The 26173-nt window shown below is 45.8% G+C and overlaps 2 protein-coding genes across 6 annotated transcripts in view; one reads left to right on the top strand and one right to left on the bottom strand.

Moving 5' to 3' along the window:
* The first annotated feature begins 2620 nt into the window (after nt 1-2620).
* Nucleotides 2621-8618, top strand: LOC127005730 (uncharacterized). Its single transcript, XM_050874842.1, has 8 exons — nt 2621-2961; nt 3661-3849; nt 4132-4345; nt 4831-5178; nt 5419-5657; nt 6517-6715; nt 7268-7411; nt 8095-8618. The coding sequence occupies exons 1-8, from the start codon at nt 2621-2623 to the stop codon at nt 8266-8268; spliced, it is 1848 nt and encodes a 615-aa protein (XP_050730799.1). The 3' UTR covers nt 8269-8618.
* A 5370-nt stretch (nt 8619-13988) lies between these two features.
* Nucleotides 13989-26173, bottom strand: part of LOC127005358 (uncharacterized) — a 62554-nt gene continuing 50369 nt past the window's right edge. For 3 of the 5 annotated variants that reach the window (XM_050874140.1, XM_050874139.1, XM_050874141.1), the window contains 11 exons: nt 25690-25893; nt 23857-24005; nt 23345-23539; nt 22693-22887; nt 18779-18950; nt 17680-17851; nt 17029-17182; nt 16316-16428; nt 15698-15825; nt 15396-15475; nt 13989-15041 (listed from right to left, as the gene is read on the bottom strand). In XM_050874140.1, the coding sequence (XP_050730097.1) occupies nt 14495-15041; nt 15396-15475; nt 15698-15825; nt 16316-16428; nt 17029-17182; nt 17680-17851; nt 18779-18950; nt 22693-22887; nt 23345-23539; nt 23857-24005; nt 25690-25893 (2109 nt within the window). In that variant the 3' untranslated portion in view covers nt 13989-14494. The remainder of the gene's footprint in view (nt 15042-15395; nt 15476-15697; nt 15826-16315; nt 16429-17028; nt 17183-17679; nt 17852-18778; nt 18951-22692; nt 22888-23344; nt 23540-23856; nt 24006-25689; nt 25894-26173) is intronic. The other 2 variants (XM_050874142.1, XM_050874143.1) reach the window with 1 other exon arrangement.

The following is a 26173-nucleotide window of genomic DNA, read 5'->3' as shown; positions in this document are numbered from 1 at the left end:
GCTGGCTGGTGTAGTGACGTCATCCTCAAAAAACATCCGCGGAGGTGCCAGATGAGCGATGACTCGGGTTACGTGATGCTGTTGTCAAATGCGCGATGACTTGTGTTATACGGGAGCGTTACCTAATCTACTAAAATAAAGGCCTCTGTATCACTTTTGAGGTACTTGCAAGTGTTCTAGTCCTGCTTTTCAATCCAGTTTTCGGTTTTGACAGCAGGAAAATGCACCAGAGATGTCTATTTTTTACCCCCCCGACCCCCAGCTGATTTGCCTCCAATGCCTCGCCTCGCTCACCACTCGCCCCTCGTCACGTGGCCACAAAGGTCCACATAATCTAGGCTACACCCCGGGCCTGCCGCAGCATATCTCATATCATCTCCACCGCGTGAAGCATCATTTTATATCACCTCCATAACCACTGCAGCATCTCATCTCGATCATCTCCACCAAAATAGCAGCATCTCTTCACCTCCTCCACCGCCTCGATCATCTCCACCACCACAGCATCAACAGCTCATCTCATCTCCACTACCACAGCATCTCTTCCTCTCCTCCACCGCCTCATCTCATCTCCACCACCACAGCATCTCGTCTGGATCATCTCCACCACCACAGCATCTTTTCGATCATCTCTCACTACCACAATGTATAGCCTACAGCATCATCGACATATCTCATCTCCAGCACCACTCCACGCTATAATAACACACCAGGTAGAATCAACAAAAAGGATCAACATAACATACTACAACCAGCAAAAGGGTTACACTGTCAATACAAACTTCAAATAAAACAAAATAATAAAGAAAATACTAAACACTCCTTACGACATACGATTCTAATCAGTTGATAGGTCTACAAAGATGCCCGTCACAATACTAGGCCTACAGCTGATCACAAGGACATAGCATTTCATTAATAGGTCTTTGTATGGTAACTTTATAAAGGCGAAAGACTATATATAGGTTGCCAGGTGAAGGAGTGAATGGATAAGAGAGATAAAATGAAGCTTCGTACGTGAGATTAGGGTGTCGGATTAGAGGATTGGGTAAGTTTTTTGTGGGGGTAGGGGAGGTGGGGGGGTTGGTGTGTGTGTGTGTGTGTGTGTGTGTGTGTGTGTGTGTGTGTGTGTGTGTGTGTGTTGTTTCCATAGCTACTACTGTTCCTACTACTACTACTACTACTACTACTACTACTACTACTACTTCTACTACTACTACTACTATTACCACACATCTCTAAGCAAATATACTGGGAAAATCTATTATTCTGTATCTTAAACAATTTATTTATCTCTCTCTATTCAGTTATCTATCTATCTATCTATGAATCTATCTGCTATTTCTCTTTATCTTCCTTCTATCTATCTATCTATCTATCTATCTATCTATCTATCTCTTAATCAATCATTTTTTCGGTCCTTATAAAACTAAATCATCAACAAAGACTATATATTTTTTTCTTCTTACGCTTAATGTCAAAGGAATATGGGAATAGAATCTGAAGAGAACAAGAAACCAAGAATATAAAGAATTTGATCAGTTAATTGGTGTTTTCATAAGAATCTCGATCTCGTACGTGGTGGTATTTGAATCTCTCTCTTGAAGTCAAAGGGAATCAGAAAGCAGGAGGCTCTGAGGGTAATTATCAAGACGTACGTACAGAAAGGAATCTAATTATGTACTACTCGATCAAATAATGTTTTTAAACGTCTCTCTCTCTCTCTCTCTCTCTCTCTCTCTCTCTCTCTCTCTCTCTCTCTCTCTCATTTATTCGGTCCCATTTTATTAGTCCGCGAAGCCCGACAGCGCAGAGCTTTTAACCACTGAGCTAGGAAGTGGTGTATGTGTGTGTTTGCGGCCTCTAGGCATAGGGAATGTGGTGCCCTTTAGTGTGGTCGTGCGTGTGTAGCCTAACCCTTTAACCTTCGAGGAAGGACAAACAAGGGACTCAATACCACGACTCAGAGTGTTTGCATAAGTTGGCCGAGGTATTGTTCCTTATTGCGGCGGGTCATGCTCCGTGAGGAAACAAACACGGGGGCTCTGTAACGTAAGAAAGAGCGCGGGCAGAACACTTTATTACCTTAAGCCGTGACGGACAGGTATTAGGGCATTAGTGACTCCCCGTAGCTAAGGGACGGGGGACAGATGATGATGATGAAGATGAAGAAGGTAACGAATAGGAGTAAGAACAGTAAGAAGAACGAGAATTAGACGAACAAGAATGAGAGCTGGAAGAAGATGAACAAGAACGAGAACAAGAAGAACAAGGAACTAATATACGTTAAAGGAAGAGAAAGAAAACATGAAAATAAATAACAGAAACCGAATAATCGCTATAACAACAAGAAAATCTATGTTCGCGACGCTTGACAGAGAGAGAGAGAGAGAGAGAGAGAGAGAGAGAGAGAGAGAGAGAGAGAGAGAGAGAGGCGGAGAAAGAGAATGACTGAGTGTGTGTGTTTATTTGTTTCTGAAGAAGGAATTGCGTCTTACTTTGATCTGTGTGTGTGTGTGTGTGTGTGTGTGTGTGTGTACGGGCCCCACCAGAAACCCTCAAACACTGGTCGGGGTCGGTCGGTGGTCGGGATCGGTCGGTCGCCTCAAGTTCCTATATCATGTTGGCGCTGACGGCGGCGGCGAGGGCGGCGGTGATCGTGGGCGCTACCGTAGGACTTCTTATACCTCAAAAGGACTCTTCCTGGCCCCTTGGGAGTGTCCTGGAGGAGATAGTCGCAGGACCACTATTGGGATGGCCTCTAGTGGTGTATATGGACAGCCACTATGGTCCTGCTACATCGCTATGGGCCCGATCTGGTCTAAGTGAAGTTCCTCGTGTGTTGGTGGACCTGACGGCGGAAGGGGCGGAGTGGTGTGAGCGACAGACGGAGGCGGCGCTTCGGGCGGAGGATACGGTCCACTTGGTGCTTCTGAACAGAGACTGGACGGGTTTCTTTAGGTATTTGGCTTGATGATGATGTGAGAGATAGATGGATAGATAGATTGATAGATAGCTGGATGGATAGATAGAGAGGGAGAAAGATTGTAATACGGCTGTTAAACTTATTCTTATTTTTAGCTCTTGGATTGACTGACATCACGAGATCGACTTTGAAAACACGAGATTGAGATTCTGACAGCACGAGATAGACTTTGACACGAGATTAAGATTTTGACATCACGAGATCGACTTTGAAAACACGAGATTGAGATTCTGACATCACGAGATCGACTTTGAAAACACGAGATTGAGATTTTGACAGCACGAGATCGACTTTGAAAACACGAGATTGAGATTCTGACAGCACGAGATCGACTTTGAAAACACGAGATTGAGATTCTGACATCACGAGATCGACTTTGAAAACACGAGATTGAGATTTTGACAGCACGAGATCGACTTTGAAAACACGAGATTGATTTTCTGACAGCACGAGATCGACTTTGAAAACACGAGATTGAGATTTTGACAGCACGAGATCGACTTTGAAAACACGAGATTGAGATTCTGACATCACGAGATCGACTTTGAAAACACGAGATTGAGATTTTGACAGCACGAGATCGACTTTGAAAACACGAGATTGAGATTTTGACAGCACGAGATCGACTTTTTCACGAGATCGACTTTAACACGAGCTCTTTCTGGTCCCTTCAGGCAGGTTGCGGCGGCGGGATGCGGGTGGCGGCCCTCGTACCTCCTGCTGGTGGACGCTACGAGTGGCGTCTCCCCTGCTAACCTGTTGAGGGAGGAGGCGTTCAGCAGGGTGGTGCATCTGGCCCTGCTGCGTCCACTCCCCCAGAGCTCCGCACCGCCCGCCGTGTACTCCCTCTTCCCCTACGCAAGGCACAGACAGGCAAGGGCTACTACTACTACTACTACTACTACTACTATTATTATTACCTTAGTATTATCATTATTTCGTACTATTTTTCATCAGTTATTATATATATTTTTATTTTTTTCTGTTTCTTCCATCACATTTTTCAGCATTCATTTTTTTCAGGATTTCTATCACTTATATTTCTCATTTTCAGCTTTTATTTCATCACTGTTATTGTGTTTTTCAGTTTTCAGTCTTTCAATTGTTTACATTTTTAATTTATTAGTTTTTTGATCATTTATATCGTTCATTTCTAAGGTTTTCCATCTCTCTTATATTTTCCTTGGCCAGGTTCGCCGCACTGGGTCCTGGCGGGCTGGCACGCCTCTGCACGGCCTCTTCGCGGACCGGTTCCCGAACTTCGAGGGCTGCGAGTTCCACCTGGCCACGTGGCTGGACGACCACCCCTACCTCTACCCCGAGGACGACATCATAGGCAACGACCCCGACGGATTGCAGGTCTTCATCGTCATCATTATCATCATTATCATCATTATCGTTAGCTAATATTAATCCATGGTATATAAGTCTCTCCTAATGTTCTCTCTCTCTTTCGCTGTCTGATTTTAGTGTACAACATCCTGCTCTGGCAAAGGTTCTGATTCAATCTCCCTACCTGGTTCTGTCTGTTGGTAGTGCGTTCCATCCTGCTCTGGCAAAGGCTCTGATTCACTCTCTCCGTGCACCTGTTTCTCTGTCTGATGTTAGTGTACTCCATCCTGCTATAGCAAAGGAAAGGTTCTAATCAATTTCTCCACCTTGTTTACTTTCTCTTGTCCTTTTCGTCATCATCTCAGCCAGTACCAATATTTTTTCATCCCTTTCTCTGCTACTATATTTGCCATGAGAGCTCCATCCCATTTGTATCTTCTTTCTGGTCCCTTTTTCGTGTACTCCGAGTTCGCAACCTTTCTAACTTCGCCTCTTCCTGATTTCTTCTTCAGGTGGAGGTCCTCAACGCGCTCGGTCACGTCCTCAACTTCACGTACACGATGACCCAGCAGCCGCCGGATGACAACTGGGGCACCATTGAGAACGGTTCGTGGACGGGGATGCTAGGGATGGTGCACCGCGGCGAGAAGGACTTCACCGTCAACTTCTTCGGCTACACGCTCGAGAAGATGCAGGACTTCGACGCGAGCTCCTCATACTGGATGGAAGGATTCGGGCTGACTCTCCGCGCGCCGCCGCCGCTCCCTCGCTGGCGTGCCGCGTACTATCCCTTCCGTATCACCGTGTGGCTGTGTGGTGCCGGGGCCTTCATGCTAGTGGTGGCTTTGTGGGGAGTGCAGGTGGGTGGTGCTACTACTGCTACTACTACTACTCCTACTGCTACTACTACTACTACTACTACTACTACTTTTTGATATTATTTTGATGGAACAGATCTTAATGGGCTCGACCATCTGTTTATCTGTTTTTCCATTTATTTTGCCCTTTCAGCTGCTTCCTCTACTGTTAAAAAGATACTACTAACGTACCCTTCTACACTTGTAACTGCTTCTACTTTTACTATTTCTACTCTTTCACAGGGCGGGTGTTCTGGGGGTAAAAGTGGGCCTGGCTGGCTGTACCTCCTTCGCCCACTTCTAAACTCCAGCCTGCCGCGTCTTCCTACCTCGCTCGGACTTCGCGTCTTCTTCGCCACCTGGAGCCTCTCGGCCTACATCCTCACCACGGCCTACACTGCTAACCTCATCGCCTTCCTTACCGTGCCCGCCTTCCCGCCGCGCCTTAAGACCATTGAAGACCTGGCCCAGAGTTCGTTCAGGTAGGCGGGGACGTGGAGGTGTTAGTTGGGGATGACTTCGATGTGTTTCCTTTGTCGGTCTGAAGAGAGGGATAGTTGAGGGTTTGCTGTGAGTTCTATGCGGCATATAAGAAGAGGGAGAGTGAATGTTTTGCGTTAGTATGAGTACAGCGTATATAGACAATGTTCTCCGTTAGTAATAGTAGGATATACAGCGGGTCCGTATCACAAAAGGGACATTGAGCATACTAGATTTTCGACATGGAAGTTTGCAGGAGCTAAAGAATGTTATTGTAGCCTTAAAATAGCCTCCTCCTCCTCCTCTTCTTCCTACTTGTCATCTTCCTTTCCTCCCTTTCCTTTCCCTTCTCATCCTTCTCTCATTCTCACTTGTTTGTTCCTCCTCCTCCTCCTCCTCTTCTTACTTGTCACCTCCCTTTCCTTCCTTTATTTCTCCCTTCCTTTCCCTTCTCATCCTTCCCTCATTCTCACTTGTTCGTTTCTCCTCCTCCTTCCTCCTTGTCACCTCCCTTTCCCTCCCTTCCTTTCCCTCATTCTCACTTGTTCGTTTCTCCTCCTCCTTCCTCCTTGTCACATCCCTTTCCCTCATTCTCACTTGTTCGTTTCTCCTCCTCCTTCCTCCTTTTCACCCCCCTTTCCCTCCCTTCCTTTCCCTCATTCTCACTTGTTCGTTTCTCCTCCTCCTTCCTCCTTGTCACATCCCTTTCCCTCCCTTCCTTTCCCTCATTCTCACTTGTTCGTTTCTCCTCCTCCTTCCTCCTTTTCACCCCCTTTTCCCTCCCTTAGCCTACTTCTCCCTTCCTTTCCCTTCTCATCCGTCCTTCTCACTTCCTCGTCTATGGTTCTGCTCCTGTACCAGAGTGACGATGAGTGATTACGGGGAGTTCGTGCCGGAAGCCCTCAGGTCCTCGCCCAACGAAAACTACCTCTCGCTGGGCCGCAAGCTCGACCTCTTCTATGAGTACAACCGCGTGCTGCCCCACATGAAGAGGGGGACACACGCCTTCCTGGAGAGTTACGCGTACAGCAGCATTCTCCTCGTGCTCAGCGATTATGATGTATGGAGGGGCTGGGGTAGTAGTAGTAGTAGTAGTAGTAGTAGTAGTAGTAGTAGTAGTAGTAGTAGTAGTAGTAGTAGTAGTAGTAGGAGGAGGAGGAGTAGGAGTAGTAGTAGTAGTAGTAGTAGTAGTAGTAGTAGTAGTAGTAGTAGATGGAGGAGGAGTAGGAGTAGGAGTAGGAGTTGTAGTAGTAGGAGTAGTAGTAGTAGTAGTAGTACGAGGAGGAGGAGGAGGAGGAGGAGGATGAAGAGGAGGAGGCTCAGGAGAAGTAGTGGCAGTAGGAAATGGAAGGAGAGGGAAAGAGAAAGGAGGGAAGGAGAAGAAAGAGGAAGGGAAGGGAGGGAAGGGGAAGGAAAAACACAAGGAAGAGGAGGAGGAGGAGGAGGAGGAGAAGGAGGAGGAGGAAATGGAGGAGCACCATATAACATTACAACAACCTTAACGTACAACCATCTTTTTATCACTCGCTTCAAGATCAGAGAGACAGCCATTTCAACAACCTCATTTTTTCATCTTTTTCCTAACCTATTCTTCTCCGCTTCACGATTTCAGCTCCGCGAGACCTACATGTTGAAGGAGCAGCTCTACCCCGCGCACCTGTGTTGGTATTTCCGTAAAGACTCGCCATGGAAGCATAAGATAGACGAGGGATTGACGCGGCTGGTGGAGGCTGGGCTTGTCGAGGAGTGGCTGAAGGTGAGGCCGAGGAAGCTGGGTTAATCTTCATAGTTACCGTTAGACGCCTCCACCCCACACATCAACTATTTCCAGAGGCCCAAAAAAAGAGCAATCGGGTTGTAATGAGTGTTTCTTTAGGTTCACGGTGCAGAGGAAGGGTCAGACTCCCACCAGGGTCAGAAATCTACCCCTGGAAATACCCAAAACTCCTACGAAAGCCTTGTCAAATAGGTGTGTCTGGGCGACGAAAGGTAACAGTATGGCCCTTCCTTGAATGTCTTGGGCTATCATTACGACTGTTTCCCAAGGCCACAGAGAAGATGAACTGGGTTTTCATGGGTGATTTTCCCGTTCAAGGTGCAAAAGTCGTGTAAAACTATCACTAGGGTCATAAAACAGTCTATGAAAATCCCAGCAATTTCTACGAGAGGCCATATTCTTATACATTTCGGTTCCCAAGCACGAACACATTTGACAAAGGTTTCGTAGGAGTTTTGGGGGCATTTCCAGGGGTAATTCTATGACCCTGGTGGTAGTATGATCCTTCATCTGTACCGTGAACCTAAAGGAACACTCATTAGAACCGAATTAATCTCCTTTTTGTCATTTGGAAATAGTTGATGTGAGGGTCGGAAACACTACTACTACTACTACTACCACTACTACTATTACTATTACTACTACTACTACTACTACTGCAGATTAAGACTAGTGATCTCGTGGGCCGTGGGAGGGAGGCCGTGGAGGTGGGGAAGGGGAGGAAAGACAGCCCCCTCTCCCTCCAGCATCTCCAGGCAGCCTTCCTCCTCCTCCTCCTCCTCTCCGCCATCAGCGTCCTCGTCTTTGTCATCGAGGTTCTTCTTCGATGTTGCTAGAACCAAACCCTGCGCCTGCTGACTCTCTCTCTCCCTTGTCTTGAAGTAGCCTCCTCTTCCTTCTCCTCCTCCTCCTCTTCCTTCTCCTCCTCCTCTTCTTCTTCTTCCTCCTCCTCTTCTTCTTCCTTCTCGTACCTGTCGCCTCTTTTTCCTCTCTTTTTTCCTCCTTTCCCTTCCCTTTCTCATTCCTTCTTCCTTATCTCGCTTGTTCTCCTCCCTTCTCTTCTTTTTCCTCACCTCTTGAGGGAGAGAAAATTTAATAGACTGAAGCTGTAATTTAAATCTGGCGCGCCGGCACCGTAGAGTTTTTGCGTCGCGTGTACGCTCCACAAATAAACTTGAAAACATGACCTGTCCATTCTGTATACATATCTCCTTTATTTATGACCCATAGATAGTTTTTGCATTGTAGGTCACGCAGTAATGAAGCAAACTGAATATACACTAAGTAGAAAAAAAAATATTATGAGAACATTTTGATATGGAAATTCCAAGAGCAGTAATTTTTTTATCATATTATAATTTTGAGAGTTGCTACCTATTAAAGTGTTAGAGGAGGTACAAATCATACATGTGCCATAGAGCTTACCTAGGATGAGAGCTCTCCTTGGATGTTTTTTTTTTTTTTTTTTTTTTTTTTGTCATGCCCTTGAGCTGCTGCTGTTGCTGTAAAAAAATATATATACATACCCTTTTTGAGTACCTGTGAATTTCCAGGAGTGTAGAGTTTATGTAATTACTTTTTGCTCTTGTTTCATGGCAAAGGGCAAAGGAAATATATACTACATGAAACTACATTTCTACACTTACCTACAGCCACTACTGCCAACCAATCCACTGCTTCTCAAAAGGGCCAGTTTCACAGTTCCCCATGATGGGTTAGTAAGCTCCCAAACCAATACCAGAGCCTTCGAAATTTCCTTGTATAGTGTCTGGTGTTTATATTTAAGATCACAAATTTGATGAAACTATACGGGAAAAGTCTTGTGTATTTAGCAAGGCATCTAAGACCTCACTCTCTTGGATTGTATGGGATTCTATAGTTTGGTTCAAGCTGTTACGAAGATGCTGTGTTGGACTGTGAAATCGGCTCAAAGTGCAACTCTAGTGTTTTCAACGTTCCTGTAAATACCTTTTGTTCTAGCGTTACGGTAGAGGACAAAGTTAATATAGATGAACCTTTTATATTACTACTTATGTCAACTAATTCCTTGTTCCTATGATTACAACTCTGGTACTACCCAATGCAGGACTCACCACTGCTACTAGATGTTATGTAAGAATTTTGTAGTGTTAGCTTTTACCAATAGAACTTACTTGATAATAACACACACACACACACACACACACATAGTATCTGCGAAGAGTGTGCAGAGCTTCAAGGAAAAGTTGGATAATTATAGATACGGAGACGGGACCACACGAGCTTAAGCCCAGGCCCTGTAAAATTACAACTAGGTAAATACATAAGCTGCATAAACCAAAGGGATTCTATATACATGAACAGTACCTACCCACTACCTGTCTGCCACAACTCTGCTACACCCACCACCACCACCACATCCACCATAACTATAAGGTGTAGGGGAGACACACACTCAAATCTTATCTACATTTTTATTATTAGTTGGTAAATGAACATTCAAGCATTTCCTGTTTACAAATTGAGCAATATATTGATAATTTAGGTAAATAATCATATAAGACTTAGGGGAGGTGCTTAAAATTGCACTAAATGTCAGCCTTGCAACAGCACATGCAAGGAATGGTCTAGATATATATATTGTATCTCTCTCTCTCTCTCATACACACACATATATTTGTTCTTATTTCTGGGTCAAGTTTCGTACACTTGACTCTGGCGGTACAAACACAGGTAGGGAAGTTAAAATACAAACAGGTAAGATAGATAGATAAGAACACACACACACACACACACACACACACACACAGACACACACACACACACACACACACACACACACACACACACTGGTCTATGGAGTGTTGAGTCAGGCTGTCTGGATGAGTCACCTGAGATCTCGTCAAGTTCTTTATATACAGTTTTTGGCCTCACCACAACACACACACACACACACACACACACACAATGCTCCCACCAAGGAAAGAAAGATACAGTAAAAGCAATTAAAAAGAAAAGAAAATTAAAATGAAATGAAGTAAAATGTTCTGTGATTTCAAAACAGAAAATATTCTTTAGCAACTGATTCTTGACAGTGAAATCAATTGATGTAAACTAAACTGAAAAGTAAACCTGCTGAATGCTTAAAAAAAAAAAATAAATAAATAAAAAAAAAAATAAATAAATAAATAAAAATTGTAAACTGAAATGAGTTCTGGAAATAAAATTGTGGAAACATTTCCTTTGAAAAGAAACAGGTAAAACAAATTTATGCGCATTTGCTACAGCTGTGCACGGCATCATCAGCCATCTGCCCGAGCTGGGATTTTAACCCTGGCCCGTGGCTTCATAGCTTGGCATGGTAACCACTGCACCACGGAGGCGAGAAAAGAAATAAAAGAACAAATTTTTGCACTGAGCACAGTGAATAAAAAATAAAATTATGTGGTGTAAAAACAATTGTTTCCATTGTTTTCGTGATAGAAGGGATGGACAAGATGCAATATGATGAACTGATGCAGCAAAATTTTGAAAACGAAGCTTTTGCAAGCTTATCACAACAGAAACATTTTAAATAAATTGAAATTGTGTTGAATTATTGTAATTCAATCAAAGTTAATGCATGAAAACAATATTACTGAATGTTTTCTGAATAAAAGACAAACGGACTCAAAACAATGTACTTATCCTGACCACAGCAACCGGAGGAAGGGAATGCCTTGGAGGGAGGAAAACAATCAAGTATGTTTTGATGACACAGAAAAGAAAGTCCTGGCCAGATTATTTCCAATCACACACACACACACACACACACACACACACACACACACACACACACACACACACAGAGCTGCCGTTACCCTCATTCAGTGGTTCGTATAAAATCAAGCGAGTGCAAACACGTAAATGCCGTCCAAACACCCGGTGACCCAGCCTGAAGGGAACAAACAGATGTACACGCTCGTCTTCAACACACACACACACACACACACATACATACACACACGAAATTAGCTGCATAAAAAAACATATGTACATTATTATTATTTTCATCAGAATCCACACACACACACACACACACACACACACACACACACACATAAGCTGCATAAACCAAAGGGACTATATATACACACACACACACACATACACTTACATACACACACACACACACACACACTCGCATACACACTCAAACACACACAGATTAAAATGTTTTTCCTCTCTCTGTCTCTTTTTCAGTGACTAAGTGTGAGATTATTAATATTTTTCTTTCTTTTTTTTGCTTAATAATGAATGCCCAAAATACGTACGAATGCACTGGAAGAAAAATAAAGCGAATGGAAACTGATTTGACGTAGCGATGAGTCCGAGGAAACACGTCTTAACATGTCTGACTCAAGTGTGTGGTAGCCAGCGTGGGTGTTGTGCTCAATAAATATCCTCTACCTTGAACATAAGTTAAAAGTGTGTGTGTGGGGCGGTCCGTCACACACAGACACACACACACACTCATAAATAACACTGACATCTATGGATACAACGCACGGTTAATGAACTAATACTTTGTGAAAGGAACTTCTTTGATAAACACTCCACCCACCTTCAACCATTCCTCACTCTCACACACAAAAACACACACACACACACACACATACATACACACACTCCATCATACACACACACACACACACACACACAAAAGAAATATCTGCCAAACATGTTACGGTGTATGTTGGCACTTCGCAGCGATGAGAGATGAGTGATGGGTGAGTGGAGATGAGGTGAGTGGTCTGACATGACTTGAGTCCCCTCCACGGCGATGACGAAAGAGTTATGAATCCCTTGGCCAGGAGATGGTTGACCCTCTCACTGGGAACCTTCAGAGTGACACAAGGCACTCGTGACCCTCTTGTTACGAGCTGTGTGTTAACTAGAAGCCACCGGGTCTCTCTTATGTTACCGGCACATGGTTTTGCTTGCTGCCTTATAAGCTGAAGAGTGCCAGGAGCTCAAAATTCTGTGGTTGTGAGCCAATGAATGCCAAGCTGCAGGGGGTGTATCTGGAAACTTATTTCAGGGGGAGGACGACGAGGGTTAGCTCAGTGCACTACGGACAACTGTCAGGGAATTATGTTCTTATAAATAATGCCAATATTCAGCTTCCCAGGAGATTACTGTGTGAGAGCCAGCACCTCGCCAGAAGACCCCTGAGCTGCCCCACACCTCTGCCTTGCCAATGAGTCCTTCCTTAATGCCTTGGCTGGGCCACACTATCCCCCCTCCAAACACCCCCACCCACCCAGCCCTCAGCCACAAGCCTGGGGGCGGTGGTGGTTGGTGCGGCTGGGGGCAGTGGTGGTTGGTGCGGCAGCCTCCCACAGCGACGCAGGAGTGATGAGGATGAGACAATGTACACAGGGTGATGCGTGTGACTGTTGCTTCCCTACGCCTAGAGTTCTGTACATCATGTTATGTAAGTTGTGTGCCTAGCACATACCAACCACAGCGGTGGAGGATACAGCCACCACTATGTCCTTGCTCTGTAACACACACACACACACACACACACACACACATACACACACACACACAGCACACCAGAAGCTCCTGTTGGCAGCACTCAACCCCCATGACCCGTATAATGTGTTGGTGCAGCACAGTGAGGTGCTCGCCACACACTGCCACACGCTGCTGCTGCCGCTGCTAAGCCAGGGATGTCACGAACACACACACATGCACACACACATGCGCACAGGCCGCCCGCTGGTCACAGGCCACAACACTGACTGACCCCACATGACCTCTGATGATCTGAGGCTGCTTCTCCCTCCTCACCAGAGACAGACCCAGGAAGGAGACATCTACAATACTGCTCTAGGGATCACGGACACCTGCAGCTCTGTGTCCAGTGTCTTGGGAGTGTCTTGAATGATGCAGTGACTTTCAGCCTTCAGCAGCAAGTGTTGCCAGCGCTTAGAACTTGCAAGCTTGTATCAAACATTCACTTTCGGCACGTTAATGAGAAGCTAAAGAGATTTTCTGGGTGGTACGAGTCAGTGCTTTTCGTAACCTCCTTTCCCAGTCCAAATGGTATTGTTATTGCAGGTTTTGACATGGAGATTAACAGCGACATTGATCTTTTGCAGTGATCGGAACTTGAAAGCTTGTATAAAACGTTCACTTCCGGCACGCTTGAGAAACTTAAAGGTTTGTGGGTCTGGAGTGATGCTGTTTTGCCATCTATGTTGAGTTCAAACACTAAGGCCCAGAACTTGAAAGCTTGTATAAAACATTCACTTCCGGTACACTTGAGAAACTTAAAGGTTTGTGGGTCTGGAGTGATGCTGTTTTGCCATCTCATGTTGAGTTCAAACACTAAGGCCCAGAACTTGAAAGCTTGTATAAAACATTCACTTCCGGTACACTTGAGAAGCTTAAAGGTTTGTGGGTCTGGTTTGACACTGTTTTATGATCTAACGGTGAGTTCGAACACTAAGCCCAGACTTGACTTTGCTGTAAAAAACATTCACTTCGGTACTTGAGAAGCTTTTATGATCTAACGATGAGTTCGAACACCATGAGTCAGGCCCATTGTTTGTTTCCTTGCTGTATGTCCCCCTGGCAAGCGGTTGAGTGCGTGGGCAGGAGTGGGGGGCGCGGCCTGAGAGAGTGTTGGCGAGGACACACACGGTAACAGACACAGTCACACGCGAGGATTGCTGTTGAGTGTTGGCACATGGGAGCGGTCCGTGGAGCGATATATTGCATCAGAGCTTGCATACACATCCCTTGCATAATGACATAATACTGAAGTTGCTTGACACAGTGAGGGGCGGAGAGGAAGAGGAAGCAAAAATAAATACTCCGCAGGGATGAGGGAAGAGGAGCAGCGAGGAGAGGGAAAGGAACGCAAGAATCCCTCACTGTGGTCCGCAGGAATATCATCGGCGTCACACCCGAGTTTGAGGTCCATCCAGCGACATCTTTAAACACTATAAATTAAGAGTGACCAGAAAATGACCAGCACTTCAGTCCACACTTTGGCGCCACAACGGTCCGACACCACCACCTCCGACACCACTAGACAGGGGTCACACTAGTCCACAGGTCACGCGATATGTCAGTGGTGCAGTAGTCCCCCTCCGGTCCCCCCACGAGGCTCTCACGCTCCTTACAATGCGGCTGCTCCTTGTGGGCTAACGAGACGTACCGTGAGGACATGTACTGCCCCGGGGGAAGGAGTGGGTCCTCCCCCGGCTCCCCCTCCTCCAGCATGACGTGGTTGAGGTTCAGTGCGTCCAGGTTCGAGTGCGCTGCGGCGATCATCCCGTCCTCGCTCAGGCTCGTCGTCAGCGGAGGCACATTCATGTTTCCACTCATCGAACGCTTCCGGCTCGAGGACGACGCCATGTTCTGCAGACGATGGTTGATGGAGAGGGAGGACTTGCGGGTCTTGTCGGGGATCATCATCTCAAGGGAGCGTGTGTCCTCAATCTGAACGGAGGACTGCGGGCCGTCGAGGCAGGGCGAGATGAGGCGCGGGTGATTGGTGAGGTGCTCGATGATGTGCTGGATGGGGGGCCGCCGCGACGGGGTGCGCTGCCAGCACATGCGCAGCAGCACCTCTCTGTCAGGGCAGGGAGGAGGGGGGCAAGGTCAGGAAGTGCCACCAGGGAGGCCTTACTGGTAGTCCTGGTGCTGATACTATTACTACTACTACTACTACTATTACTACTATTATTACTTATGTTTTTTTTATTATTATTACTATATGTTAATCCCTGTATACCTTACTAAATAAATATTGTCATTGTTATTAATATTACTTATGTCTATGTTGCTGTTATAAACCCATTTACTACAACTACTACTACTACTACTGCTACTACTACTACTACTAATATGACCCTTTCACTGACACTACTACAACCCCAACTACTTTTACAATAGTAATAATAATAATAATAATGATAATACTCACAGCTGTGTCTTGACCCCCCGAGGAATGGCGATGGTGTGACCTGCCTTGACGTGCTCCAAGACCTGGTCGTTGGTCATCCCCTGCAGGTCAAAGGTCACGTTACGAAAGGTCGAGCCACACACACAAAACAAACACACATATATCATCTCAAAACCCATCTATCTAAATGTTATAAGCCCTCGACTCAATCCTAAAAAAAAATAAAAAAACCAGAATGAAGTGACACACACACACACACACACACACACACACACACACACACACACACACACACACACACACACACACACACACACACACACCTGGAAGGGAAATGCCCCGAATGTGACGATCTCATACAGCAGCACGCCATAGGACCAGATGTCACTCATGGTGGTGAAGACGCCCTCGGTAAGCGACTCCGGGGCCATCCAGCGCACCGGCAGCATCCCTGGGGTTAGAAAGGGAGGATTAGGGTGATATTATTATTATTATTATTATCAATGTTATTTTTCTTCTTCTTTTTATTACTATTGTTGTTATTGTTATTATTTTCCTCATGGTTCATTTTCCAGCTTTAATTTATCACAGTAAGAGTAGAAAGTTGGAAAGTTTCATTTAGTCAGCACAACATCTGTGGTCATATGCCGGAGAGAGACAGAAGGGGAAGGAATTATAGGAGAAGGGAACAGATCCCAGGAAACGGGACACAAGCCCCGATTAATACCTGGTACCCATTCACTTCTGGGTGGACAGGGGCGTAGGGTATCGGAAAAGCCGCCCAAATTTTTCCACTCCACCCGGGAATTGAACCCGGGCTCTCTCGGTTGTGACACAGTAAGAGTAAGTATGAAGAGGAGAATGAAGGTCAGCATGCAATATAATCTAAGAGAAAGGACTGAAGAGAAAGGCGAGGAATTGAATCATCTCTTGGCGCTGACCTTTGCGGTGGAACTTGTAGTAGTTGTTCTCATACATGGGCCGGGTCATGCCAAAGTCCGCCAGCTTCACCATGCGGTTGGCGTTGACCAGGCAGTTCCGACACGCCACGTCCCTGAGAGAAAGATGGAGGGTGAGACACAGGAACACTGCTGCACTGAGAACTATTTTTAATTTTTGTGTTAGTTGATTATGTAAAGTTCAGAGCAGATATGAACTCTTAGCTATCATCCTTCTATTTGCTCCTATGATTTAAACTCTGTCAAAAGGAGAGTATTGGAACACCTCTCTCCCTCCCCACACTTCTCTCCTCTCACTTTCCTTATCGACCCCTTCCCTCCACCTCCTTCCCTTCCCATCCATTCATCAACTCTCCCTGCACCTCCCCTCCTTCCCTTCCCTTCCCATCCATTCATCATCTCTCCCTGCACCTCATCTCCTACCCTTTGCTTTCCTTCCCATCCATTTATTAACTCTCCCTGCACCTCCTCACCTCCTCTCCTACCCTTTGCTTTCCTTCCCATCCATTTATTAACTCTCCCTACAACTCCTTCCCTTCCCATCCATTCATCATCTCTCTCTTGAAGGTAAGGGTATGTTGGAGGCAAACACTATAGCTACATGTGGTCTCAGCGCTCATCTCCATCACATTCACACACACAGAATAAAGGTGAATAAAAGAGTTAAGGGGGAGAAATCAATGACGCCAACTCACCTGTGTACGTATTTCATCTGCGCCAGGTACGCCAGGCCCCGCGCGATGTCCAGAGCCATGGAGGTGAGGCGCTTGTTGCTCACCTCATCGTCATCACTGCGGCTCTTCTCGTTGACAAGGTTCCTACGCGCCAACAGGTACGTCTTGAGGTCGCCTGTCGAGGGAATGAGAGAACGTAACCTTGTACCCTTGCCGTAAAAATAAAGGTCAAAGAGGGGATCAATCAGGTTCTAATGAGTGTTTCTTTAGGTTCACAGTACAGAGGAAAGGTCAAACTACAACTAGGGTCATAAAACTACTTCTGGAAATGCCCAAAAGTCCTATGAAAGCCTTGCCAAATATGTGAACTTTGGCGACGAAATGTTTAGTGATACGGTCCTCTCTCTCTCTCTCTTGCTTGCTCACTCCCCGCTAACTGCAGTTCACGGAAGAGAGGGAGAGAGAAAGAGAGAGAGCGAGAGAGCCAGAGTGACAGGGAGACACAGCTGAGAGAATAACAAACAACTGATAGAAAGAAATAACAGGAACAAGAGACGTGGCCGAGAGAATGACACAGCTGATAAAGAGAATGCCAACCAGGGACAGAGAAAGGGTCTTCAGAAAACGATGCAGGTGCCTTGAATATTGAAGATGTATTTCTGCATCACTCACCGTAAAGCATAAACTCCATGACGGTGTAGATGGGCTCGGTCTTGGTGCAAACGCCGAGGAGGTGGACGATGTTTTCATGCTCAAAGTTCTTCATCATCTCGGCCTCGGACAGGAAGTCAAGTTTCTCGGAGATGGTGGAGCCCAGCTTGAGGGTCTTCACCGCCACGGCAACCTGGGAGGGAACGGAGGTCAGGTTAGGTCAGGTCAGATCAAAATAAGGAAGAATAAAAAAAGATAATGAAGAAAAAGATATATTGAAAAGAAATACTGATGGTTGTGGTGTGGTTGGGAGTGGCACTTACCCATCCCTGTGAGTCAGAGGGGCACTCCCCACCGTACACAGTGCCAAACGCTCCCTTAATTATATTGAGGAAAATAGAGGAGAGAGGTGTGGTGGACTGATGGTGTCCTAATGGTTGTGGTGTGGTTAGGAGTGCCACCCATCCCTGTAAGTCAAAGAGGCACTCCCCGCCATACACAGTGCCAAACGCTCCCTTACTCATATTGTGGGTAGGAAAAGTAGGTGAAAAAAAAGGAAAATAGAGGAGGTGTGGTGAACTGATGGTATGCCGATGGTTGTGGTGTGGTTGGGAGCATCACTTACCCATCCCTGTAAGTCAGAGGCACTCCCCGCCATACACAGTGCCAAATGCTCCCTTACTCATATTGTGGGTAGGAAAAGTAGATGAAAAATAAGGAAAATAGAGGAGAGGTGTGGTGAACTGATGGTGTCCTGATGGTTGTGGTGTGGTTGGGAGCATCACTTACCCATCCCTGTGAGTCAAAGAGGCACTCCCCGCCGTACACAGTGCCAAACGCTCCCTTACTCATATTGTGGGTAGGAAAAGTAGGTGAAAAAAAGGAAAATAGAGGAGAGGTGTGGTGAACTGATGGTGTCCTGATGGTTGTGGTGTGGTTGGGAGCATCACTTACCCATCCCTGTGAGTCAAAGAGGCACTCCCCGCCATACACAGTGCCAAACGTTCCCTTACTCATGTTGTGGGTAGGAAAAGTAGATGAAAAAAAAGGAAAATAGAGGAGAGGTGTGGTGAACTGATGGTATGCTGATGGTTGTGGTGTGGTTGGGAGCATCACTTACCCATCCCTGTGAGTCAAAGAGGCACTCCCCGCCGTACACAGTGCCAAACGCTCCCTCCCCCAGCTTGCGGTTGATCACCACCTTGTCGCGTGGAATCTCCCAGCCGTCGAAGATCTCCAGCAAGGGACGGCCGCGCCAGAATTCCTGCATCTGCTCCAGCTTCTTCTCATACCTGGCGACGGAGAACTCGGGTTAGTACTACAGTCATTATTATTATTATTATTATTATTATTATTATTGGGAGATAGATGGATAGCTTTGGTAAGTACTATCATCATTATCAAATTTTTATTATTATTACTGGGATATAGATGGACAGCTCTTGTTACTACTATTGTTATCAACATTACTATTATCATCATTATTATTATTGTTGATACAGTATTGCTGGTTCTAATTACACTTTTGTCATTATCACTGTTGTCATTACTGGTTAATTATTGTTGTCATTGTTATTATGATCATTATTTTTCTAACCATTACTGCCGTCCCTCAAATAGTACGGTTTTCAATAGTTCGGTTTCGGTTTTACACACACAAACACCGAAATTTATCCACATCCAAACACACACACACACACACACACACACACACACACACACACACACACACACACACACACACACACACAAAAAAAAAAAAAAAAAAACCACTCATCTCACACACATAAAACTCATAAAACCACACCAACACCTCTCAAATCGATCAAAAACAAACACACAAACACCAAAACAAACACCCACCTGCCAAAACAGCGCCCTGGCCTCCGTCTCTGGATACGAATTGTCATAGAAGATCTTTTAGGATTTTTAAATTTCCTGCTCGTCGGGAAATTTAAAAATCCTAAAAAATCTTCTTAGAAAATCCACATAAAACCAAAACCAAACTATTGGAAACAGTACTAATTGAGGGACGACTGTATTATTATTACTCAAATTTCATTACGTTTAAATTATTACAAGAACAACAACAATGAAAGCTGAGGGAAGAGTGTAAAGGTTAGTGGAACAAGGATGAAACCTGAGGAAGAGAAAGTCACGGTTAGTGGGGCAGGAAACACTCAGTCAGGAAGGATTGGGAGACAGGAAAATTGTCAGCAAGTTGAAGGGTGAAGGTCATCATGTGTGGTGAGGCTTTGAGAGGTAGTGGAGGCAGGTGTTGCAGTGCCTGAACACACCTAAGGCTTGGGAAAATGAATATACAAAATAAAGACTGATTAACATTAATACAATTTCATTTTTATACTTTAGCTTTTCCCTTGCTTTTCCTGACACAAGTAATGACTGCAACAGTGTGTGTGTGTGTGTGTGTGTGTGTGTTGGCAAACCCACCCGGCACAGTGCCATCACAGGGGGTGCCTTTGCCCAGCTTTGGCACTATAGTAACAGGACAGTGGCACCAAGATCTATCACAGTCAGCAGAATACTCACGTCAGCATTATCTTCCCGACACACACTGCTCCAATAGATCAGTCGGTTAAAGCGCTGCACTGCCAGGCTTCATGACATGGCAGGCACAGGGTTGAGCCCTGCTCAGGCTGGGTTTTTTCCACTGACAAGGAGTGGTTCCTGTCCCCCCTTGAGTGAGGGGGATGAGGTGTGTGGTGTGTGAGGTCCCGCCAGTACCCAGATATTGGCTAATGAGCCTTGCTCTAGTCGTGAGGGTACTTGCTGACGATGACGAGTCCAACTCGTGATCAGGCCATGGTGAAATACACACACACACACACACACACACACACACACACACACACACACAAACACACACACACACACACACGCAGCGCCAGCGTGGGGTCATTTATGAGCGTCACTGTGTGTCGCTTGCCTGGGGTGTTTAGCGAGGAGGGCGGAGCGGTGGTGGGGAGGAGGAGGTCTGATCAGGGGTTGGAAGTTTATGTTTTGGGCCACGGGAGTTTACTTTAGAGGGAATGTATAAGTTGTCAAGGGCTGAGAAATAACTTTTTGATTCAAACTTTATTATTTTGCATATATATAGTATCTTTAACTCTTAATAATGTAATACTGAGGAGCTGCTTGAGGCATACAGTGGCTTCAACACTGAAGAGCTATTTGAAGCATCTTTGTCAAGGGTTCAACAAAAGTGGCGAGATAGGTCTATCCCTCTGTGGCTCTCAGGGGGGGGGGTGGCCGTGGCATAAGGTATCTATTTCAGGCATATTCAAGGGTTGAGTAATGCAGCCAGCAGATTCAAACCAATAATGACCTCTGTGTGGGCCTCTGAGTGTGGCAGGTCAGGTGTGGGCTGTGGCACCCAGCTGCCTGACCTCAACACCTACCTGGCAAGGTCGTCACAGAACACACAGAATATTGACCTATCTTCTGCCTCTCTCTACCTAATGTTACTATGGTTCTTAGGTAGTAGTAGTAGTAGTAGTAGTAGTAGTAGTAGTAGTAGTAGTAGTAGTAGTAGTAGTAGTAGAAGAAGAAGAAGAAGAAGTAGTAGTAGTAGTAGTAGTAGTAGTAGTAGTAGTAGTAGTAGTAGTAGTAGTAGTTATGGTAATGGTAGGGGAGGTAATAGTAGTAGTGGTAATAGTAATAGTAGTAGTAGTAGCAATAGTAGTAGTAGTAGTAGTAACAATAGTAGTAGTAGTAGTAGTAGTAGTAGTAGTAGTAGTAGTAGTAGCAAAAGACATAGATTAACACATATACAACCTACAACAGTGTCCATTAACCTTAAAAACAATTAACAAAGACATCACTGGTAGTGTTAGATAATTAGGTATGTATTAGTAACTTCATCAAAGCCTTATAATTAAAGCGCTCTACAATACTTAACACAGACTAGCATAATATTAGAACACTGGCCACTACAGGAACATAACAACAGCAACACAACAGAATAACTACACTAATTCAAGTGAAACAAAATATTACTGCGGGAGTTTATGGAGAGAGGGAGAGAGAAGAAGAGAGAGAGAGAGAATAAAAAAACAACTGGTAAGCGAAACAACAGAACAGAAAGACTCCACTAATTTAAAGCAAACAAGCAAAAAAAAATGGACTCATGCAACATGAAACTACAAAACTAAATCAGAACAACAAGAAAACTTAGTAAAATTACAAACAAACAAACAAACAAAGGATCCTGTAATGCAGCCCCACTGAGTGCTGGGGGTCAAACCTGTGCCTTCCGAGCAGAGGTGAGGGCAACATACCGACTGAGCCACCAATGATCTGAAAGGTCACCGTGCCAGCGGCCGTCTCTATGGCCTGTGCCTGACGCTCCAGCCCTGCACTGTGGACACCAAGGTGAAGGTGACTGCTCACACTTGTGGCCACTTGAGACGCTTTTAATCAGCCCCTTCGGTGCATTGTGGGTTGATTAAAGCGTCTCAAGCGGCCACAAGTGTGGGTACAGTCACCTTCACCTTCATGTCCAGAGTGTGTGGCGGGGGTGTCAGGTACAGGCCCCAGGGGTGGACGTTGGCACGGTGACCTTTGGGTCATCAGTGGCCCAGTTAGTTTGCTGCCCTAACTTCTACTCAGAAGGCACGAGTTTGATCTATGGAACTCAACTGCATTATGGGATTGCTTTGCTGTGTTATTGTAGCAGAAAACAAACACAACAAGCAGAGAAATCATGACCTAATGCAACACAAAACTAAGCAACTAAACCAAAAAACACGACAAAACAACCAAACCCAACTCAACCACACCACACCCACCAACCACCACCTCACCACACCGCCTCCTCACACTTAAGGAAAAACAAGGAAAATCTGGCTGTCGGTCTTCTTCCCCGCACCAAAGAACCCGATAGGCAAGGAAGGGGGAGGAGGAGGAGGGGGAGGAGGGCGGAAACGGAAACGGAGGCAGCGGTTGAGGAGGGGGCGGAGGGAGAGGCAATTGAGGAGGAGGCTGGGGAGGGGCTGGGGGCAGTGGCGACCTGACCTGCGTTTGAAGATGAAGAAGCAAACGAGGAGGATGAGGGTGAGGCCGCTGAAGCAGATGGTGCAGAGGACGACGACGGCTTGCGTGCACGTCAGGTTGAGGAAGTTTCTGAAGCCCTCGACGACGCACTTCTCACTCCCGTCGTCTGGTTTCGCTCCTGACGGCCAGATGATTTTGTCCTTGAAGATGGTGAGCCTGGGGGGAGGACGAGGGGGTGACTGAAGATGATGACCAGTTGGTAGACCTAGGAAAATGTGGAGGTGTATACAGGAAGATTTGGCATTGATGGGATTGGATGAGCATCGGGCAGAAGACAGAGTGGAATGGAGGAGAGCCATAAAGCGTCCAACCGCTCAGGAGGAGTGAAAACGGACGGTAAACGAAATGATGATGATTATGACATTTGCTCCCTCCTTCAATCCTACCAATCCAAAATCGATTCCCTCCCTTTCTCTTAGCAGAACAAAACACACACTCCCCCCCTCTTTCATCCATCAACTCCTTCCCTCCAGAACAAAACACATACTCATTCCCCCACTCATCCACTCCCTCATCCACCAACACAGCTGTCCTTAACTTCCTTACTCCCATTAATACAATAAAAACTCCTTCCCTCCCTCCCTCATCCATCAAACAGCTCGACAAAACTCACTCTCCCTCGTCTGCCAGGGAAGGCCTCGGGTGGTAGCTTGCGATCTGGACGTATTTCCCGGACTGGAACTGCCACACGATGATGTCCGTGAGGCGCGAGTTGCGAGTCTCAATGCCGTGGGTGCTGTCCGAGGTGAAGTTGATGTGCCCGGATACCCCGTTGAAGGACAGCCCAGAGATTTTCTTCATGAATGCCCTGGAGGGAGGAGGAGGAGAAGGCATTTGATTATGTTGCAGAGGTTTAATTATGAGGGAGGAGAAGAAGGCATTTGGTTATGGAAGTTGCAGGTCAAGAGGAAAAGAAAGCTACCGGAGATCCACAGTGAGGGAAATTATACAAAAAGTGAAAAAAATATATAAAAAGGGAGGGGAATGATAGAAAATGGTGTCGGAAATACAGAGTAGGGGATACTGTACAAAAAAGAAAGTTATATAAAAAGAAAAATATAAAAGAAACAAAAAATCTACCACAACACACCAGACCAGAGGGTAAGGGCGTGTGGGCGTACTTACTGTGTGGTGTTGGTGGCGCGCAGGTCAGCTGAGTACGAGGGGTCCTCCTTGAACAGCTGGTCGAGGGCGAGGGCGTACACCCACACAGCATCGTAGGTGAAGCCAGCATAGTCTGAGGCTGGGACGCTGAAGTTGATCTCTTTGATTTTCTGCGAGGACGAGGAAGAGAGAAAAAATGTATAAAATAAGTGAGAGAGAGACAAAGTGGAGTGAGAGAGAGAGAGAGAGAGGGACATTGCAATTAACCTTCCTCAATAACAGTGTGAGAAGTTAGAGGAAGGAAGGAAGCAGTGAGAGAGAGAGGGACAGTGCTCTAACACACTTATCTTCCTCAATAACAGTGTGAGAAGTTAGAGGGAGGAAGAAAGCAGCGAGGGAGAGAGGGACACTGCTCTAACACACTAATCTTCCTCAATAATACTGTACGATGGAGAAAGGGAAGAGAATGAGGGAGAGAGAGAAAGGGATAAATTCTTAGCTCCTGTAGGTAAAGGTGAGCTTTTATCGTATTAATGGGAGTAAGGAAGTTAAGGAGAGCTGTGTTGGTGGACGAGGGAGTGGATGAGTGGGGGAATGAGTGTGTTTTGTATTGAAGGGAAGGAGTTGATGGATGAAAGAGGGAGAGAGGGAGTGTTTTGTATTGGAGGGAAGGAGTTGATGGATGAAAGAGGGAGAGAGGGAGTGTTTTGTATTGGAGGGAAGGAGTTGATGGATGAAAGAGGGAGAGAGGGAGTGTTTTGTATTGGAGGGAAGGAGTTGATGGATGAAAGAGGGAGAGAGGGAGTGTTTTGTATTGGAGGGAAGGAGTTGATGGATGAAAGAGGGAGAGAGGGAGTGTTTTGTATTGGAGGGAAGGAGTTGATGGATGAAAGAGGGAGAGAGGGAGTGTTTTGTATTGGAGGGAAGGAGTTGATGGATGAAAGAGGGAGTGTTTTGTATTGGAGGGAGGGAGCATAGTCTGAGGCTGGGACGCTGAAGTTGATCTCTATTTTCTGCGAGGGTGTAGGAAGAAAGGGACAGTGCGAGAGGTGGGAGGGAGAAGACAGGGATAGATTCTTAGCTTCCTTATATTCTGTGATGGTGAGGAACATTAGACAGTGGGAGAGCAGAGAGAGGGAGACAAATGTGAGATAGAGACTGGACAGGATACAGATTTACAGCTCTCATTCTCAGTGGTGGAAAAGGAGGAAAGAAAAAGATTTAGAAAGAGAGGGACAGACCTTACAGCTCTCATTCTCAGTGGTGGAAAAGGAGGAAAGAAAAAGATTTAGAAAGAGAGGGACAGACCTTACAGCTCTCATTCTCAGTGGTGGAAAAGGAGGAAAGAAAAGATTTAGAAAGAGGGACAGACCTTACAGCTCTCATTCTCAGTGGTGGAAAAGGAGGAAAGAAAAAGATTTAGAAAGAGAGGGACAGACCTTACAGCTCTCATTCTCAGTGGTGGAAAAGGAGGAAAGAAAAAGATTTAGAAAGAGAGGGACAGACCTTACAGCTCTCATTCTCAGTGGTGGAAAAGGAGGAAAGAAAAAGAGTTAGAAAGAGAGGGACAGACCTTACAGCTCTCATTCTCAGTGGTGGAAAAGGAGGAAAGAAAAAGATTTAGAAAGAGAGGGACAGACCTTACAGCTCTCATTCTCAGTGGTGGAAAAGGAGGAAAGAAAAAGATTTAGAAAGAGAGGGACAGACCTTACCATACCACAACACACCATACCATGACAGTCTCTTATAACCAACTCATACAATCTTACTGCACTCTAACTAACACTCTCCCCTCTCCCTCTCCCTCTCCTCCTCCTCCTCCCTTCCCCTTCAGTTCCACTCCTCTCAACTCACCTTCCCATACTCTACTCTCCATGAGCTGATGTTCTGCCCGGTCTGCATGATGTCGGAGCTCTCGGCGAAGTACTTGTAGGATAGAGACATGTGCCCCTCCAGCGCCTGCTTCATCTCCTCAGTGGAACAGTTGCTGCTGGCATCCTTAGAGTCTGAGCTGTACCAGTCCTTGGAAAACCAGTGAGGCAGGAACCACAAGTAGCCCTGGGAGTGGAGGGGGAAAATAAGATAAAAATAATGATATAAATAGTTGGGGGATGGATTATAAGCTGTCCTTTCCTTGGCCATTCCCTTAAGGATAGATCTGCCTACCACTCTTTTAACTCCAATGCAGGTAACTGTGTAAATGTATGGAAAAATCAGGTTTATTGATGATGATATAAAGAGTTGGTAGCCATATTACAAGCTGTCCCTTCCTTGGCCATTCCCTTAAGGATAGATCTACCTACCACTCTGCAAACTCCAATGCAGGTAACTGTGTAAA

This window comes from Eriocheir sinensis, chromosome 30, assembly GCF_024679095.1.
Source record: "Eriocheir sinensis breed Jianghai 21 chromosome 30, ASM2467909v1, whole genome shotgun sequence".
NCBI classification, from domain to species: Eukaryota; Metazoa; Arthropoda; class Malacostraca; order Decapoda; family Varunidae; genus Eriocheir; species Eriocheir sinensis.
The sequence above is the reverse complement of the archived record's forward strand: the minus strand, read 5'-3'. Positions and strand labels throughout refer to the sequence as shown.